The 21142-nt window shown below is 31.0% G+C and overlaps 2 protein-coding genes and 1 non-coding gene across 11 annotated transcripts; all 3 read left to right on the top strand.

Annotated features, from left to right (window-relative positions):
• The first annotated feature begins 368 nt into the window (after positions 1 to 368).
• LOC107847879 lies at positions 369 to 8893 on the top strand. Of its 8 annotated transcripts, none has more exons than XM_047399480.1 (6): positions 369 to 659; positions 3979 to 4040; positions 6143 to 6239; positions 6617 to 7809; positions 7916 to 8367; positions 8464 to 8893. In XM_047399480.1, the coding sequence occupies exons 3-6, from the start codon at positions 6221 to 6223 to the stop codon at positions 8570 to 8572; spliced, it is 1773 nt and encodes a 590-aa protein (XP_047255436.1). In that variant the 5' UTR covers positions 369 to 659; positions 3979 to 4040; positions 6143 to 6220; the 3' UTR covers positions 8573 to 8893. The 8 variants fall into 8 exon arrangements, with proteins under 8 accessions (XP_047255436.1, XP_016547942.2, XP_047255434.1 ...); XM_016692456.2 differs by lacking the exon at positions 369 to 659 and adding an exon at positions 2608 to 2881 and having other exon boundaries at positions 6690 to 7809; XM_047399478.1 differs by lacking the exon at positions 369 to 659 and adding an exon at positions 2678 to 2881.
• A 3133-nt stretch (positions 8894 to 12026) lies between these two features.
• On the top strand, positions 12027 to 15108 carry LOC107847118. Of its 2 annotated transcripts, none has more exons than XM_047399477.1 (4): positions 12027 to 12177; positions 12595 to 12659; positions 12838 to 12907; positions 14600 to 15108. In XM_047399477.1, exons 1-4 carry the CDS (start codon positions 12087 to 12089, stop codon positions 14749 to 14751), a joined length of 378 nt encoding a protein of 125 aa, XP_047255433.1. In that variant the 5' UTR covers positions 12027 to 12086; the 3' UTR covers positions 14752 to 15108. The 2 variants fall into 2 exon arrangements, with proteins under 2 accessions (XP_047255433.1, XP_016546838.1); XM_016691352.2 differs by having other exon boundaries at positions 12030 to 12177; positions 12841 to 12907; positions 14600 to 15107.
• A 1790-nt stretch (positions 15109 to 16898) lies between these two features.
• Positions 16899 to 16971, top strand: TRNAV-UAC. Its single transcript has one exon. It is a non-coding gene; the product is annotated as a tRNA-Val (tRNA).
• Positions 16972 to 21142: the final 4171 nt, after the last annotated feature.

Genomic DNA, 21142 nt, shown 5'->3' with positions numbered 1-21142 from the left:
TTGTCTTGTCTTGATAAATAAAAAAGAATAAGTAAAATGAGATACCAAATTAAAAAATTTGAGACGGATAAAATGGGATGAAGGGAGTAAATAAGAAGATTATTAATATATCTCATGTCAAATAAATAAATAAATAAATAAAAAATTATTGGGCAAAAATGCAAAGCCACATATAGAAGTATGGTGCCAAAAAAAGAGGGAAACCAAACAACTACATCCCAAATCAAGTTCACCTTTTGACTCTCTCCATATATAAAACAATAAAGCAAAGTCAGCTCTTCTATTTTTTCCCATATCCACCCCACCCCCATTCCACCACCCCAATCACAAATACCCCACTTCTCACTTTTTTATTCTTTCATATTTCATTTTTTTTTTTTTTTCAATTATCAATGGTCGAGTTAGTTTCTGTACATTCTTAATTAATTTCATAAGATATCTATCCGTTCATAGCAGTAATAAGTAGTACTAAATAATTCATCCGCCAAAACTATGATAAACGAGAAAAAAATATTAAATATTTTTGTCTTCGCTTATGTTAGTTAGGGATCTGAATTAGATATAACAAAAACAAGAAAGGATAAACACAAGAAAGGATAAATTCTGCTGTTTCCTTACTGCCTGCCTACTGAACTGAGATCAGCTGATCTGTTTTTACGGTAAATCCTATCACTCTGTTATGGTGTCAGCTTATATTCATCTCGATTAATTTCAGAATAATATGTTTTACTTCTCCTAATAGTAGGTATAAAATACTTTTAATTTTTAAGTTATTTTTAATGACTAAAATAAATAAATTATTAATTTTTAAGAGATATGTTAGAAATTTCTTTTAATTTTATCTTTTAGCTACACTTTTTAGAATCCGTTCTAAATTACTTGTCCCAAATTGAAATGACACATAATTAAGAAAAATAATTAATAATATGGTTAGTTTACCATAGTATTCCTATTAAATGATTTTACATTTTAATTTAAAGAAAAAATAATTAATGCAAAGGGTAAAACATGAAAAAAAAATTGTCTCTTCTTGATTAATGAAAAAAGATAAGTAAAATAAAGGATCAAATTAAAAAATTTGGGACGAATAATTTAGGACTAAGGAAGTATCTTAGTTTCTTTTCCTTAAATGTAAAAATTTACTTATTTTATATTAGAGGAGTAATCACTTATTCCTTCCTTTTCATATTAGTTGCCCTCTATTGATTTGACACATTCATTAAAAAAATATTAATTAGGGGTTTATTTTATCAAATTAGTCTTATTAATTGTGCCTTGAAAATATAAATTTAAGTAAATATATTTGTTTAGTCATTTAATGTTAAAAATATTATTAAAATAACATAATAAAATACTCTTAATTTCATCAAAGAGTTAACTAAATTAAAACAAATATTTTTGAAAAAATCATCAACTAAAACTAAAATGAAGGGAGTATTTTGAACTAGAGAAAGTAATTGACTTTTTCCCTTAATGTACACCTAATAAGGAAAGGAAACTAGTACATAACTGCTTTAATAAAGTTGAAAGAAATTTTTAATGTCCTTTAAAAAATAAATAATTTACTTATTTTAAATATTAAAAATTTAAAAATAACTCAAAAATTTACGTATATTTATTTTAGTAATAGTATGTGTTTTGAATATAGAGGAATAATTAATGCCTTTTTTGTGGCACTCTTCGTGCACTGCACCTTTAATTATTATCACACCAACAACTCACTCACTCTGCCTCTCTTTTTTCACGTACAAGTATAGATGATCACAACTGTACATTAACATTTATTGTAACACTTTTTTTTTTTTTTTGGATCTCTTGAGATACTCCTATTTAAGAAATAGTTGATTCATTTTACTTGGTTATTGAAAATTTAAGTTTTTATATTGTTTTTAATATTATATTTTGTATAAAATATTTTTTTTTTCTTTTCTAAAATAGTTGAACTTTATTGACTTGATACTCTTTTGGAGGAAAAAAATTATTAGAGCTTTAGTTTATCAAATTTATCTTGTACTCTTTGAAAATATAAAGTTAAATATATATATTTTATATAGTCATTTAATGATAGAATTATTATTGAAAGAATATAATAAAATTTTCTTAATTTCATGAATGAGATATTTATTTTAAAATAAATATTTTAACAATATGTCCAATTAAAATAAAATAGAGAAAATACGTTATTTTTATTTGTTTACTCTACTAAAAATATATCATTAAATTCATTATTAAATAACAAAAAAAAATCTTTACTTATCTGTTTTTGATTCAAACACCCTTAAGAATACTCCCTCCATTTCAACGATAAAATAAGTATAAAAAATAAATTTATATTATTTTTTTAAATTAAACAAGTAAAAATAATATTTCATATTTCCTCTATTTAAAAAGAATGATTTTTTCTTTAATTCTTTAAATTTATTTTAATTTTTTTCTTTTATTATAATATTTTAATTTCAATTCTTTACATACAACAAAATTGATAAGTGTTTCGATAAATTTAACATAATTTTGGTTTTAATTTTTTTATTTTTTTAAACTATGTGACAAGTGAAATTAATTGATTGTATTTGAAAGTGAGGGGATATATGTTTGTGGATGGATACGTAGAGAGAGATAGTATCTGTATACGTAGTGAGAGAAAGAGTTGACATTTTTATTTGTTGTAGTATTGTATGTAAACATTTGCTGGCTTCCCACTCTTCTCTTTTTCTTCTTCCTTCATCTTACTCAACTCATTTCTGTCACATTCATTGCATTTTCTAACCATCTCTCTCACTCTATTTCTCAATCTCCTCAAAACAGCAAACCAAAAACAGCATGATTCTTGTAGTTTCATGAACTTACTACATATTTATTTACAACCTCAACAACACAAAAGGTTTAAGGTTTCCTTGTCTTTTTTTTTTTTTGTTTTCTTAATTTCTTCAATGTGTTGTGTACTTGTGTTCTTTTAGTATTGATCTGCTTGGTTTTTTAATATTGTATTTAATGAATTTTAGCTATGTGGTGTTGAGTTTGATGATTTTTGGCTATGTTATGTTGTATTTGATGTTTTTTAGCTATGTTGTTTGGACTCTTTAAAGTGTTAATGGGTGCGTGAGTGATACCCAAAAATAGTGTACTTTTGGAGAATCTAACACAAGAGTTATGTTTGATCATAAATAATTAGAGTTGTTTTTGAATTTTTACGAGTAATTTGAAGCAGAAAAAGTGAAAATAACTTTTAGTTATTTTATGAGTTCTTGAAAATTATGAAATTCGACTTCAAGTTAAATTCGTCCAAGTGTTTTACGGGATTGATGTGCTTAATTTGTTCGTTTTTGTGGTTGGGTAAGACTGGATTTTTATTTTGCATTTCATGATATTTTAGCTATGTTGGTTGAACTCTTTAAAATGTTAACGGATTCGTGTTGGATACTCCAAAAGTATACTTTTTGGGTGTAGCATCGAAAGTGAAGAGTCCTTGCACCTTAGATTTCATGAATACAAATTATTGTTGTTTTTGGATTTTTATTTGGTAATTCATGGTATTCAGCTATGTTGCTTGAACTCTTCAAAAATATCAATGGGTGTGTGTTTGATTCTCTAAAAGTAGTATATTTTTAGAGAATCGGACATGGATACAACATTGATAATGAATAGATCAAGCAGCTTAGATTTTTAGTGGGCGTCTGACCATTTTTCATTGTGAAATTTGAAAAAAGAATTGTGTTTGACCATAAATACAAATTAGAATTGTTTTTTTGATTTTTACGAGTAATTTGGAGCGGAAAAAGTGAAAAAAACTTTTGTTGTTCTCCAAATTCTTGAAAAGTATGAAATTCAATTTCAAGTTAGATTCCGGAATTTTATGGTCAAAGGTCTTTCCCCGAGTTAGTGAAAAATTTTTATGGCCAAACACTCCCTTAAAATTTTTATCTTTGAAGTACTATTAAAGTTATATTTATGTCTTTAATCTTGATTATGCTTTTGCAGTGAAGCAGAATTTTGTTCTTAAAGGACAAAGAGGAAAATTCTTCTGATCCACTTTTAGCCCGGTAAAGTTATATGTTAATCATTTGATTCTAATCGTTTGATTAAACAATTAATTACCCTTTTGTTAATTACTTGTTTATTGGTAGTATTATGAGATTGTGAATTTTCTTGGGATCCTATGACAACCTGTCCGAATGTATCATTGTGAAGAAAACTTTTTTTTAAAATAAAAAAACTTTTTGTGATGAGATTGTTATTAAAGAATTAGAACTAGATCTAGTTAATTATGTTTTAGGTAATTGAGTTAAAGAACAAAATGAATGGTGGAGATTGATCTTTTGACTTAGGTAAGGGTAAGGTCAGTGGCGAAGTCAGAAATTTCGTTAAGGATGTTCAAGATTTAATGTATACGTATGAAAAATAATTTTTGACGTATATGCTTCTTATAGTTTTTTGACAAAGTGTGTTCAATTGGCCACCCTTTACTACTTGTAGCTAAACCAGTAAGGCCCCGCTTGTGGGATTACATTGGTATGTTGTTGTTATTGAGCTTTTATACAAAATCTCAAAGTTGTGACCATTTCCTGTCCTTTTCTTCACAGATGGACAAAGTTAAAGATTCCAGGTTGTCTGATAGTTAGACCATAAATTCACTATTCATTGACAGGACAAGAATTTAAATAAAAGAATGTCTTTAAAAGACAAAATAAAGATGAGGTCTGAATGAGTTCAATTTGTTCTATTTCAAATCATTGGTTCTGCAAAAGTGGGAATCTTTTGTTACAGAATATCAACTTATGGCTGGTGTTACAAGTCTTGGTCTAACCTGATTTTTGGGCCATGGGGTTGAACTATTTTAAAGAATTCCAATGGCGAATTCAGGGTTCAGGTTCTGTTCATTCTGTATGTTCCAATCTTTTTCCCAAACATATATATGTAGTACGAGCTAGACGCGATAGATTCTGTGGAACCTACTGTATTTAGTCTAGATCTGCCTCTGGACAAGTCATTAAGTTTTGCAGGTTGTTTTATGTTAAATAGTGGTATCTTAGCTGACTCCAATTTGTTTGGGACTAGGCATATTTGTTGTTGTTGTTTTTATTGTTGTAGTGGTCTCTCACCCGACCCCAACTTGTTTGGGACTAGGCATATTTGTTGTTGTAGTGGTCTCTCAGCCGACCCCAACTTGTTTGGGACTAGGCATATTTGTTGTTGTTTTAGTGGTATCTCACCGACCCCAACTTGTTTGGGAATAGGCATATCTGTTGTTGTAGTGGTATCTCACCGAACCCAACTTGTTTGGGACTAGGCATATTTGTTGTTGTTGTAGCGGTATGTCAGCCGATTCCAATTTGTTTGGGACTAGGCATATTTTTTGTTCTTGTAGTGTTATGTCAGCCGATACCAACTTGTTTGGGACTAGGCATATTTGTTGTTGTTTTAGTGGTATCTCACCGACTCCAACTTGTTTGAGACTAGGCATATTTGTTGTTGTTGTAGTGGTATCTTACCGCCCCCAACTTGTTTGGGACTAGGCATATTTGTTGTTGTAGTGGTATGTCAGCCAATTCCAACTTGTTTGGGACTAGGCATATTTGTTGTTGTAGTAGTGGTATGTCAGCCGATTCCAACTTGTTTGGGACTAGGCATATTTGTTGTTGTAGTAGTGGTATCTCAGCTGACCCCAACTTTTTTGGGACTAGGCATATTTGTTGTTGTTGTGGTATCTCACCGAGCCTAACTTGTTCGGGACTAGGCATATTTGTTGTTGTTGTAGTCGTATCTCAGCTGACACAACTTGTTTGGGACTAGGCATATATGTTGTTGTAGTGGTATCTCTCGGACCCCAACTTGTTTGGGACTAGGCATATTTGTTGTTGTTGTAGTGGTACCTCGCCGACCCCAACTAGTTTGGGGCTAGGCATATTTGTTGTTGTTGTAGTGGTACCTCACCGTCCCCAACTTGTTTTGGAATAGGCATATATGTTGTTGTAGTGGTATCTCAGACTTGTTGAATGCTAAGTTTGCTTTCTGTTGTGTTCTTGGTCATTATCAGTAACAATTAGTGTCGTTTCTCCTGTTTAGTATAATACTTAGTATTTTCTGATTCTGGGAGATTTCAGGGAATGTTGTTAATATATTCTTGAAATTTATTTTAACACAGGTCTGTGAGCTGTTCATCGTGATTACTACTGGATGTTTGCTTCACAGCTTTTGAGAATTCTTCAGACTCTACCAGCTGATGCGAAACATGAAAGCCGGTAAGTGTACAAACTGTGCTTCTTCTTTTTGCTGCAGCTGCTGAAGAACTGTAGTTCTTTTTTGAAAAAATAAGTACGAAATACTCGTGTGAAACAAATGATCCCTGTACACCATAGTATTGAGCGGACGTATGTGTTTTTCCTATTGTAGTTTTGAGTAATAAGGATTGCCAATCTGATGCATCCTTTTCCCTGACTAGCTTTGCTTTCTTCTTTCATTTTGGGACTCAAGATTCACTTGATAAATATTACATGTTTTATTTTGTTCTACTAGTCTATTTCTTGATATCTTTACGTTGAGAGTTAGTCGATGGATTTTAATACTAGTATTCCTACAAAACTTGATCCCTGCATTGAGAAGTTAAATTCAACTGCAGATAATCATCCTCTGTTTAGTGATTCAACACTAGTCTCTGTGCATGATTCTAAAACATTTGAATGCAACGACAGCGTCTTTGACACAGCTGAAGAGAAGCCTACCATGAAGGGAAATCAGAACGGGATATTAAGTCTTTCAAATGGTTACAAGGAGGAAGAGTGTTTAGGTTTTCCCGCAAATGACTTCGGAAATACAAATGTCCATGACAATAGGGAAGACCCTTTGGCATGCGACGGAAAAGATGGGAATGAATTCTGGAAAGTTCCTGAACTTGGTGACTCTATATTCTTTGATAACAACAATGAAATTAAGGCCGTGAGGGATGATCGTAACGTGGAGTCCAAGATAATCGGTGAAAACAGAAGTGGAAATCCTTTTGCCTGTGATATTCCCTCAAGTGAAACAAATGAAATTGTTGCTGCAAGTGTGACGGATGATCAAAACGGAGGCTTGTCAAGTATCATCCATACCAAGAGAGGTGGTAATCCATTCGAATGTGATACAAAAGATAGAGATCAGCCATGGAATATTCCCGAATATGAGTGCTCCATGATCGTTGATTTCCTTGATGACCAAGAAAATGAAAATGTGGGCTCTGATTCACCTTTTACCTCTCACTCAGAGTTGTTTGCGAATAACACACAGTTGTATTCTGATAAAGGTTTCAACGATCACGAGCTGTCTGAATTGACAGTTTGCTATAGAGAGAACAACTTAAACATGGTTAAAGATATACGCATGGATGAGGGTGTACCTGCAGTAGATAAAGTTCTAATTGAAAGCTCGAAGGATGATCAACCTAGCACGTTTGTTTCTGTCGATGCTGATGAAGAACATCAGAGCAACACAAGGAAAAGTGTCGATATGGGGTCGACCCCTGCATCTATATCACAAGATTCATCTTTTGAAGATGTCAAGAACATTGCTGTGACTCATGATACAGAAAAAGAAGCTACTGGGGTACTTGTTTCAAATGGTTTCAAGCCTTCCATAGAGAATAATACCAACAAAGATGCGGATAGAGATTCTTATCTAGAGGATTTGATGATGATTTTTGGTCCAAAATGTACTACAAACGGGAAAGCTATTAACGCATCAGAAAAACCATCATCTCCTAATACCGTGGTTCGTGTGGAAGAGTCCAATATAAAGAAATCTGATGGTGATCAATCTATACTGCAACCTGATCAGGTTTGTTCCGATTATTCTTACAGATTCGCCTATAAAATTAGGTGCGTGTTCTTGGACCCATTCTTCTAGTCGATAAAGTTAAAGGATTTTGTTTCTTGAACTGCAGGTGCCCATTGAACAAACTTTGAAAAGCCAAACTGCAGTTTCTGCAGCCGATGAGACAAGAAACAAGGGTCCTCCATCTTCCAACTTAACTAGTATTTTCGACTTCAACCTTACCAAGCCAGAACCAACAAAAAGCGTGGAGGGAGGAGTTGGAAACTTGCCTGAAGGTTCTCACACGTCAAGGGTCATGTCCGTTCACAAGGATGGGAATTCAGATGATCATTCTGCTGCTAGTCAAGTTCATTTTCCTAATAATGCACACCAACAGTCTGTTGAATCCCAAAATGTGGCTAATGGCCAAGGTCATTTTGCTGACGGAGAGACAAGTTTTTCTGCAGCAGGTGGTCCTGTATCTGGTTCTATTACTTACTCAGGACCTATATCGTACTCGGGGAGCATATCTCTTCGATCCGAGAGCAGCACAACCAGTGCTAGATCCTTTGCCTTCCCAGTGTATTACTTTGCTACTTCTCATACTACTTTTCCTTTTCGCGTTAATACTGATATCAGTAACTTCTGATTAACATTTTCCTTCACATTTTGTGACAGCTTACAAAATGAATGGAACAGCAGTCCAGTAAGAATGGCAAAGGCGGATCGGAGGCGTTTACATAAACACAAGGGTTGGAGGCAGGGCCTTCTGTGCTGTAGATTCTAAGATCTTATGTTTCTTCTATTTACTATAAGGTTCTTAGTTAAAGAATATAATACATAACCAGACATTAAATCTTGAAACTTTTTGAGTATTGTAAGTATGCATACATGTTGATATTCTCTTAGGGGTTGGCATTGCTATTCTTGGGAAGGTTTTACACTGCTTTGAGTTTGTTTTAGAGGAAGTTATACATTTTTATCCGCTAGTCGATATACATATATCGTGTGTGTATTATATATCTACCGGCTATTACTTTGGACGGGCGACTATTTATGTCAATTTTCCTTTGTTTTGTTAAAGAAAATTTCATTTTTGTTCTCCTTATGCAATGTATCATTTATACTCATGTTAAATCTCCCTTCTTTGGTTATTGTGAGAGATTATTGTGCTTTGCAATCTTGGACATTAGTAAATTTTGGGTAACTCACATAAATCCTGAATCTGTAAGTGATATTACATAAAATTTCGGCTATTTTGTTAATTACATTTTATCCTGGTTTTTTGAATTGGTGATATATATATTATATGGTGATACATATAAAAAAATGATACATTTAAAATTAACAAGATATTTATTTAAGGAAATAATAGATTCTCTTTTATTTAAGGAAAGATATCTAATTTTTCTCCCTTTTTAGATTTAAATTAGGTGTTTTAATTATGTTTCTCTTTTTCGTCTTTAATTATGAAAGATATGTTTTTTTTTCAGTCTTTAATTTCGTCTTTAATTTTAGTCTGCTTCTTTTAGATTTAATTTTAATTACGTTTCAACTCTGCTTTTAGTCTCTTTTTTAAAAAATATTACTATTACTTTTGTTTCCTACACTGACTACATCATTACCTTTCATTAATAACATATGAATCACCCAATAATTGAAATAAATAATTGTATCTACCATATAAATTATCATAATATCATATATATCACTCATTAATATCATATGAATCACCCAATAATTGAAATAAATAATTATATCTACCATACGAATCACCATAATACCATATATATGAATCACCCAATAATTGAAATAAATAATTATATCTACCATATGAATCACCATAATACCATATATATCACCCATTAATATCATACGAATCACTCAATAATTGTATCTACCATAATACTATATGTATCATCCGTTAATATCATATGTATAACCCGTTAAAATCATACAAAATGTATCTATAGTAGAATCACCATAATACTCATATAATGATATCATATTTATCATTCATATGAATTATCATTAAAAAAATAAACATGTATGAATAACTAAATAAATTTATATATGTATCAATAGATCTTTTTTAAAAAAAGGGAGAGATTTTAGAAGAGGAAAAAAAAAACTTGCATGCATTAATGGAGGAGAAAAAAATCAGGAAAGAAGATGATTTAAACATTAATGGAAGAGAAAAAAATAAAGAAGGAAGATATTTAATTGTTGATAATTAGGGCGATATTTTAGGAAAAAAAATCTTGAATAAGTTAATGGTGGAGTAAAAATAGGATGTGGGGTTTTCTTGATATGTATCAAGAGTAAAGTTGAAAAATGGGATTTTATATAAATTTTTAAAAAGTAAGGGATATTAGGTAATGTAGTCTCTTAATTAAGTATGAGATTTATGTAATTTATTCTACATTTTTCCATATGTGGGCCTTTAATTTGTTTGAGAAACCTAAAGCCCACCTATTTTGGTTGAATTGGCTGATAGAACAAGGCCCAAGATTCTTAAACATTTGTCTTTTGGTTCTTTCGTCAGTCAATGCTTAATGAACCAAATATTTGCAATATATTGGTTTTATGTTCTTTAAAAACCTATAATTACAATTTTACTAGTAGTAATGAGTTCGCGTAAAGTTTACAACTTTGATGGGGAGATTTGGAGTAACCGGAAGTTGTTGTCATGTGATCAGAAGGTCACGGGTTCAAGTTTTGAAAACAGCCGCAGGCAGACATGCAAGGTAAGTCTGCATATAATACATCGTTGTGATGGGGTCCTTCCTCGGACCCTGTGTGTTGCGAGAGATTTAGTGTACCGAACTACTTTTTTTTTAAGAAAAGTTTACAAATAACCACTTTTTAGTTTGTGTAAAGTTCACAAATAACCACTCTTTTGCACCTGCAATAGCAAGGCAATTAGCGTTATAAAATTTGAAACTACATGACAATTGCTAGTTTTTCAAAAACTGAGCCGAAAAGTATCTAGTGGATCTATTTCTACGTAAATTACCTTCAGAGGCGGAGTCAGGATTTCAGGCAAGGAGTTCAATATTCAAAGAAAACTAAGTCAAAGGAGTTCAATACCTACTATAACCACATAAAAAATAATTTTAATCGTGTATAAATAAATAGTATATTTTTCCGTCGAAGGGGGCTGGCTCCGCCTCTGTTACCTTGTATATCCATTCTTTATTTTATCGGACAGTCTAATGATCAACATGTCGCAATTTAGATATAGTTTCACGAGATCGATACCAATAGCCTTATGACCGCTGATTAGTTGAGCCTTTTCTTTTGTTTTCTCACTCGATGTTCAGTATCTGGATCGAGTCCTATAATCATTTCTCCATGTCCTTGTTGAAAATGCAAGTGAACTTTTTAGTTTTTCCAAAATAACATATTTTATATTATCACATTGGGTTTGCTAGCTAGACAGATATACGTGAAGAAATGTGACAATTTGGTCAGCAAATATAACCTCTTTTTATTATGGTCCTACAAAGGTTACTACTCGTATGTTATGTTAGGTAAACACAAAATCAACCCAAATGGTGTGAAGGTTCCTTAAAAGGCAAAACTCAAAATAAAAAAAAAATAATAATAAAAAAAAATCGCTTCGTTCATTTTTATTTATTCACTATATTAAAAATAGATGTTCAGTTTAACTGTTTCGTTTGAAAAGATAAGAAATAATTTATCAGTTACTACTTCCTAATTACTCTTATTATTAACTCTAGTCATTTTTCAAAGCATTGAATATATTACTCCCTCCGTTCATTTTTATTTGTCACATTTTGCTTTTCAAGAGTCAAACTGTATGAATTTTGATCAACATTTTAAGATGTATTTTTTTTATCATATTAATATAAGAAGAATTGCAACTTATAGCATTTTTCTTATAGATTCCGAAAGACTAAATTTAAAATTAATCTACTATAATTTAGCTTTGAAGTTTAGTCAATTGACTTTCGTTAAGTGAAACGTGACAAGTAAAAAAATGAACCAATAGAGTACTAAGATTGTCATTCTGCTTATTACTTAAGGGCGTGTCAAGTCTACGTTGAACAAGTAAAAATGAACGGAGGAAGTATATTGATATTTACACCTACTTTAATTTATTTTTGGAAGTGTGAGTTTTGTGCTTTGTGTGTGTCTATTTTCTCTCTTCTTTTCATTGGACTTTGTGGGCTTTTACCTTCCTTCCTTCCTTCTTTGAATCTTATAAATTCCTACCTTCATTTCCCAAAAAATTATACTTTCATTTTAATTAAATATCATCAAGTTAAACCATAACTATGAAAATCATCAAATTTATATTTGCTCTTCTACTCATTTGTTTCTCATTTTTCATGTTATTTCCATTTTCATATGCTGCTCCATTGTTAGGTAATCCATCACTTTGTTTCTATCCTTTAGGTTCTTTTTTTATATCTTTTTCTTACGCCCTATAGATTACGAGTTTGAGCCGTGGAAGCAACCATTAATGCTTGTATTAAGGTGTGTGATATTCATATCACACCCCTTGGATGCGATCCTTCTTCATACCCTGCATGAACACGAGATGTTTTGTGCATCGCCACTCACTCAGGGCCGGAGCCAACCTTCGGCTAGGGGTTCATCTGAACTCCCTTGGACGAAAAAAATATACTATTTGTACATGATTAAGATTATTTTTTTATGTATATATAGTAGGTTTTGAACCCCTTCGGCTAATTTTTCTTCAAATATTGAACCCTCTTAATTGAAAATTTAATTTTGCTCATATATCATGCTAATAACTTCATTGTATTGTAACTTTGACAGATCATGAAGTGAATGTGACTATTCCTTTAAGTTCTAGGAAGCTGAAGTTCAATGAACAGCCAAATGTAATGAGCTCTTTTTTTTTCCTTTCTTTCTTGGAATGTATATATTTTTTAGTTATTTTTGTTCTTTTCTCTTATTGAGTAAAAACTAGCTAGAATCCCTTTATTTCTTTTAATATTTTTCTGTCTATAGTATGTATTTTTTTCTCATGTAAAATGTGATGTTGTCATTTGTGTGAAGCAGGTGAAAAGCAGTGGAAATCAAATGAATTTAGTCCCATTAAACACTGCGAAACAAGATTCATTAACAGGTATACATTTATATACACATGATCTTGACATATCGTTATTTAATTTGGTCGATTTGATACTTAGTTAATCTTCTTTTTAAATATTTTTCTAGTGATACCTAATCGATAACGAACCTAAATGACTTTTCTTAGGTTCATTTGCATCAATTTTGGTTGAAGAAATTCTTACTTATTTATCGCCAACTAATCTGACTATTGGAATATTGTAGTATAACATTCTTGATATATATGTTCATATCTAACATAAATAATTCAATAAGTTCCTTCCATGAAAGCTGAAAAGTGCAGAACTTCATTTTTTTAAAATTAAAAAATTATAAATAATTTAAAAGTTAAATTGTTTGAAGAATCCTTCTACTTTGACTAACTAACTAATTAACTAAGCTTTCCACTGATACGATGATATTCCATAATTTCATATGTATGGTAGTCTTTTCACTTAATATAATACTATCATATGGTATAATATAATCTAAAAGTACGCAACTTATGTATCAATTTTGAAAAATATAATGGAAGTACTTCCAAGACCTACTGTATTTCTTGTAAAGTTTCTTTTTACACCCTTAATAAAAAAAACATTGGTAACTATTTTAATCTATAAAATATTTATCTAACTATTTGCATGTTATTTAATTTTGGATAGATCGATCGTAGTGTTATTGTATAGTAGTCTTGTTTCTGTTAGTATTTATTGTTTTGTGTCTTTATATATTGTTTCTTGTACTTCTATTACGTCTTCTACTAGACCTTTTTTTTTTGTCTTAAGTTGTCGGGGATCTATCGAAAACGTATTACCTCTCTACCTTACCTCTAAGGCAGAGGTACAAACTGCGTGCATTTTACCCTCCTCAGACCCTACTGTATATAGATACACTGAGTATGTTGATGTCGTATTTATCTAAACTATTGGATCCCTATTACTTATATATGTATATCTCTTTAATTAAATGTCGTCTCAATTGATTAATTTAATAGTGAAAAAATTCGAAGGTGTGATGTTTTTATTTTTTGAATTTTGGTAGTGATTTCTTGTGCCTATACTATGTCTTTTGGATTATTTTCTGTCTTGATTGGACTGCGTACATTTACCCTCCTCAGACTCCACTTTGTTGGAACATACTGGCAGGGGCGGACCTATGGCCTATTTTGTGGTGCTCTGGCACCCATTAAATTCGACGTACACTAGGTACAATCAGAGGCGGAGCCAGCCCTCTTTAGGGGTTCGTCCGAACCCCCTTCGATGAAAAAATATACTATTTATACACGATTAAAATTATTTTTTATGTGGTTATAGTAGGTGTTATACCCCTTCGACTTAGTTTTCTTTGAATATTGAACCCCTTACTTGAAATCCTGGCTCCGTCTCTGGGTACAATTATATAAAAAATGTATAAAAATTGATATAAGATTTATAAAAACACCCAATAAACCAAGAAGATAGCTGAGTTCTTTAATTTCTCGGCGGAACCTTAGAGGCTTTGTGCATCAATATATGTGTCCGAACCTCTTGAACACCTACGATCTCTACATCCTGAGTCCGCCATTGTATACTGGGTATGTTATTGTCATTGTTGGTGTCACTTAATTAACACTAACTGTAATATGTTACATAATATATAGACCTCTTATTTTGCAAATTCAGTTTATCAAAACGACTAATATTTTGCGCGATATGGCGTATATCTCCAGGTAAAGAACATGAAGGTGCAAAAATGGTGCATGCAAGAAAAGGGACAAGACAAGAGTGGATTGAAGGCAAAGACACTTCTAATTTCTTCACAATGGACTATAATTGGGTTAGAAGACGACGCCCCATACATAATAAGTCCGTTCGCCCGTGAAAATAACCATCCCAAACTAGTTAGAGTCGGCTTTTTAATTAGTTACTTTCATCATATAGTAACGTTTTAATCTCAAATTAGTTGAGGTTAGTTGTATGAATCCTCGATATAGTATCGTATAGTGATTCCCGATATCTAGTAAATTAAAAAAAAATGCTATATAGTTTTGGGAATACAATTTTGACTTAGGAAAATGAAGTGCACGTGTTACGTTTTGTTGTAATTAGGAGTTTAGTTTTATTATAAGAATATGAGGATTATGTCTGTTGTAAATTTGTTTATGGCCGACATTAAACCCTAACTTTTGGTATTAGTAGTAATAATAACAAGAAAAACCCTACCACCTTTTCTGTTTTTGAGTTTTGAGCTTAGTTCCAAGGGGACAATTTTTGTTTATTACAATGTGTGCAATTTATAAATTAAAGGCAGTCAAATTAGTTTTTCAAAGGTCCAACAAAATATATTGAGATTTGGTGTCACACATAACAAGTCATTTACTCCCATGGTCCATCTTTACCTATTTATGTTAGAAATATTAAAAATAGATGCCCGATTATATTATTTTTTTCTATTTTTGTTTGTTCACTATATTAAAAAAAGGCGTTCAACGATATTTATTCAATTTTAATAAAAATTAATGAATAATTTACCCTTTTGTTTCAATTTTATCCTTACTATTAAGTACTAATCATCATTCAATACATTTTCCAGCACATTATATTTATTACATTCAAAAGACAGGTGATACAGTAGGATTATTCTATTATTTATTATTTCTTAAGATGTGTGCAAAGTCAATAGTTGACAAGTAAAGATGGACGAAGGAAATACTTGCCCAGATTTAAAAATTAAAGGATAATTTACCTATTTGTGTCAATTTTATCCTTGGTATTAAATATTAAGTATTATTCATTTTTCAAAACATTAAATTTATTACTATATTTAAAGGCTTAGTTAAAGGGGAGCCTTGGACTAGTAAAGTTGTCATGTGATCAGGAGATCATGAGTCCAAGTCTTGAAAACAATTTCTGATAGACTTGTAAAACTACATACAATACACTGTTATATACTCTTGTAATGGGGATCTTTCTTTAAATTACCTCTATTATTTATTGTTTTTAAAGCGTGTCAAGTCAATAATAGAAAACTAATAATGGATGGAGGGGTAGTTTTTCGAAGGTCCAACAAAATATATTGAGATTTGGTGTCACACATAACAAGTCATTTTAATATAATTTTACATTTTTTGGAAAGACAAGTTCTCCGTACATGAGGCGCATGAATGTAGTATCTGGCCATGAGGGATGTTTAACTAATCCCTTGAATTTTGCAAATATGTCACACTTTTTTGATGTTTCCAACTTCTTCTAAGTTTTCCAATGCTAGCTAGTAATTGGTGCAACTTTGCTTCTAGGTAAAGTTAATGTGAAAAAATGTTCAAATATGTCATTGAATTATTAGAAAAATGATAACAGTTCAGTGATAAATTTAACCTTTTTTCTTTATAAAACAACCGACCATTTGTGGACACATGACATTACTTGGTATGCTAAACATCGTCATTAGAAACTAAACTTTCATTTTTTACTTTTTTCTCAAAAATATTTCATTTTAGCGAAAAAAGTGAAAACTGTATGTGTTTGACCATGAGAATTTCAAATACAATTTGGAATTGTATTTGAAAAAGTGAACACTCCTATTTCTCTCATAAAGTTTCAAAATAACTCAAATTTATATTCATGGTCAACTCCAACTCCAACTTCGAAAAATTATGATTTTCATGGTCAAACGGTTATGTTGTAATAGCAAGAGTAGAATTGATCCCAACTATTAACACTATTGTATATGTTTATATAGTAGGATGTGCATTCCTAGCAGATTAATCTCAATTAATGTTTGATATACTAAGTTCTACATTTCTAATAACAATATATGCATGTATTTATATACTATAGATTTTGTTTTTGAACGTAATGGGACACATCTAATTTAAATATTGAAAACGTAGAAGGTGAATAAAATCAAGATGATCGTTTTGATACTTATATCAAGAAACAATTATCTAATAAAATTATCATAGTATAATTTTAACAAACAAGTATCGAATAATAGTAGACATATTAAAGCTAAGACTCCTGCAGCAACAAGTTGGTGTGGTGTAGTGGTTATCACGTCAGTCTTACACACTGAAGGTCCCCAGTTCGATCCTGGGCATCAACATATATTCTGTGTTTTTCTTCTTCTCTCGAAAAATATTTTATTTTAAATAGATCACTTCCATTTTTTCCGCCTATCAGAAATAGTCTTTCTAGATTCTAGATTCTGCACTAAAGTAAGAGTAAGGGTAAGACTACTAGGCAGGGGCGGATCTATTCATTGCCGTGGGGTGACACGCCACCCGCAATTTTGTTGCCCATAGGTCGTGTGTTCAAACCCAGTTTGCAGCATTTGTTTTTCTAATGTCAATATAGTCAAAGATTTATTTGTTTTTTTAATGTCAATATACTATAGTCAAATATTAAATCTGTCACTTATAATACTAAAATACTATCTAGTGCAAGTGACAAAGTGACACTTTTGTTGCCCATAGGTCATGTGTTCAATCTTGGTTTGCAACATTTATTTAAAGATCAATTTTTGTCATTTTATTATTTTTTTTAATTAATTGGTTGGTTAATTGTCCTATATATAAAAAAAATGAGTAATTTGATTAATTTAATCGATAATCAGTGGCGGAGCCAGAAATTCAGCGAAGGATGTGCAAGTTTTATTTTCAGCTATGTTAAGAGTGTGCAAAATTAAATATACACTCATTATGATTAACATTTAACCTCTATTCACCACATAATTTTTCGACAAAGGGTGTGCATCTGACCATTCTTCATAGAAGGTGACCCTGCCCCTGTCGTGTGTTCGAACCCAATTTTCAGCATTTGTTTTTTTAATGTCAATATAGTCAAAGATTTATTTGTTTTTTTTAATGTCAATATACTATAGTCAAATATTAAATCTGTCACTTATAATACTAAAGTACTATCTAGTGCAAGTGGCAAAGTGGCACTTTTGTTGCCCATAGATTATGTGTTCAATCTTGGTTTGCAGCAATTATTTTCTGTGAAGCATTGTTGACTAAAATAAGGCAACAGACGTATATTCTACCATTTAAATGAATTATGAATATTATATGATGATATTAGTAATATTATTGAAAGATCAAGTTTTGTCATTTTTTTTTTTAATTAATTGGTTGGTTAATTGTCCTATATAAAAAAAACGAGTAATTTGATTAATTTAATCAATAAGCAGTGGTGGAGCCAGAAATTTAGCGAAGAATGTGCAAATTTTATTTTCAGCTATGTTAAGAGTGTGGAAAATTAAATATACACTCATTATCATTAACATTTAACCTCTATTCACCATATAATTTTTCGACGAGGGATGTGCATCTGACCACCCTTCATAGAAGGTGACTCCGCCCCTGTCGCTAAGTTTACTTGGCACCCAAAGAATCCGAATCCTGGATCCGCCTCTACTACTAGGCACCACCCTCCTCAAATTTCACTTGATATTGGATGTTATTAATGTTTTTAAATAGGTCACTTCCAAAAATGTGTAACTGCAATTTGATATTTTGTCTTATCTTTGTGTTTTGATTATCTCGCACTATATTTATGGCTGAGTATGTTTTTTCTGGTAGGTTTTGCACTGTTCTCAAGTTAGTTTCCATATTTCTTCACTATTTTCATCTTTTTTTTATCTGAATTTGTTACATTTGAATTGACTACCGAGGGTCTTTTGGAAACAGCCTCTCTACCTTCCGGAATAGTGGTAAGGTCTGCACACACTTTACCCTCCTTACATCTCACTTGTGAAATTTTACTGAATATATTGTTGTGATGATAGTGTTATCTCAGATTAAAAATATAATTATCACCAGAAAAACTTTCTTAGCACAAATCATTTATGCTTTGAGAGAACCTATGCAACTTAAAAACAATTGACCTTAACATAGTAAATATACTTGTCTGGAATAAAATAGCAACTTTTAAATTGCTATAGAACTTGTGCCCCCCTCCCACCCCCACACACACAAAAAAGAAAAGAAGATAAATTATGAATGAAAAAAGTGCATATTTATCATGGGAAGTGGGATCCGGAGAGTAACTAGTACGCAAACCTTGCCTCTTTCCTTGTACGGATAGAAATGTCGATATATTGTGGAGTATACAAATAATGTAAAACTACAATTTTACAATGATAGCCTGCTCAAAATTGGCACAAGGCTACAGGTGCAAGATATTGATAATGTGGTTGTATAAACAAGATGTTATCAGAGGCAGCTTAAGAAAATTTGTGGCCTAAAGCTATAAACTAATTTGAGGCCTTACAAAATTAATATAATTTATTTTAAAGTTAATTCTTTTAGCTTTTGTGTGAGTAATTTTTTTATAGTCAGGTCTGTTAATAATATTTTTTTTTTCAATTGATAATGTAAGTTCTAACTTCTGGTTAGGGGTGTACATAAGTCGGGTTGATTCGGTTTCTCATTAAAATATAACCAAACCAACAATGTCGGTTTTCTAAATCTATAAACCAAATCAAACCAATATACAATCGGTTTTTATATTTCGATTTTTTTTGGTTTTTTTGATTTTTCAGTTTTTTTCTCGGGTTTTTTTTACAATTATAATGTGATTGAAGAAAAAATTAAATTTTTTCACTAAAAAGATTAAAAAAAATAATAATAGGTAGTTCCAATTAAAATTAAGTTGGCAAATTACTAAGACGTTTAAACTACTATCTCTCAAAGTAATATTATGTGGATATTCAGTGGTTCAATTTGTAAGTCACTAGTCACAATAGCTTGTCTGAAAGTTTCCTTCACATAAAATGTAAGCATAACGAAGAATGAAGAATTGGAGACAACTTATTAAAAATTTAACTCCATAAAATAATTAACTATAACATAATTCCACAAGAAAAAAGAGAAAGAAGAGAAACAAACCTAAATCAAAACTTGACGAATGAGGAGAATGAGAAAAGTAAGATGAAAGTAAGATGAGGAAATAATGAGAACTCTCTGAAAACTTGGAAAGTAAAATGTAAAGTGAAGAAATTGAAGAGTTATAGGTTTTTATATTAATATTGGGTTTTGTATTAATCTGTTACTAATGGATAAATATTAGGAAAAAGGACAGCAATAGCACCTAAAACTAAAATAATATCATAAAAATAACACTCAAAATTAAATACCCTATAAATAGCCACAAACTAATTTCACAGTCTAACCTTCACTGTCATACGCTTAAACATAATAAAAAATGTCCTTAAAGTAACTTTCTCTTTCTTTCTTTCCTTTTCATTCACAATTTCCTTTCCATTCAAACTCCCACACCTCCATTCTTTTACCTTTTTCGATACTTCAATTAATCTTTCTTATTCCATAAATTTTATATAAAATCTGCATTCAATTAGCTTCCAATAATTTTTCCCATTGTAAATTTTCTCAAAATTGATACAAAATAATGGCTTCAACTTCATTTTTAGTTTCAATAATGATAAAATACGGAGGTCAGTGGATATCTGATGTTGAATTTAAGTGTATCAATGTGGTATAAAAGAGTATCAACTGAGTATAGGGATTGCATGTGCATGCAAAGAATTCCCTCTCCCTTTTTTTAAAAGTATATCAATGTAGTATAAAAGTGTATCAATGTGACATAAAAATGTATTAAATGGGTATAAAGACTGTATATGCATCCATAGGTTCACCTTCTTTTAAAAAAAAAAAATGTATCAATGTGGTATAAAAGTGTATCAAACTGGTATAAAAGAGTATCAATTGGGTATAGAGACTGTATGTGCATGCAAAGGTTCCCCTTCTCTCTTTTAAAAAATGTATATCAATCTAGTATAAAAGAGTATCTATTGGCATTTTTTTTATCTTTACATGCATCAAAACATCTCCTACTCACCGTGATTGAGTCAGCCTCTAAGAAGAACATCTTCGACTCACCGTGATTGAATCAGTCTCTAAGAAGAACATGGACCAAGACATGACTTTTCTCTTACCTTGAGACCTCATTATTTTATTTTTTTCTTCTTCAAGTTTAAAGAACTATGACATTGCTTCAAGTCCAAACCTGTATGTAATGATTCTGTAAAATAATCATCATTAACAACAAATTTGAGGTCAAAATTGACCACTTTACCCGTTAATTTTAACCTTCCTTTAGTTCCTATTTTTTGCTTCATGTCCATAGTTTTCAATGCTCCAATGCAAGAAACAACAAATCAATTTTTGATATTGATCATAAAATACAGTAGATTGATCGATGCATAATAGAGGAGGAAAAAGAAGATTTGAGAAAGTATATTTAGAAAAGAAAAG

The sequence above is a fragment of the Capsicum annuum genome, chromosome 11 (assembly GCF_002878395.1).
Source record: "Capsicum annuum cultivar UCD-10X-F1 chromosome 11, UCD10Xv1.1, whole genome shotgun sequence".
In the NCBI taxonomy this organism is placed as follows: domain Eukaryota; kingdom Viridiplantae; phylum Streptophyta; class Magnoliopsida; order Solanales; family Solanaceae; genus Capsicum; species Capsicum annuum.
This window is presented reverse-complemented; position numbering and strand designations above follow the sequence as displayed.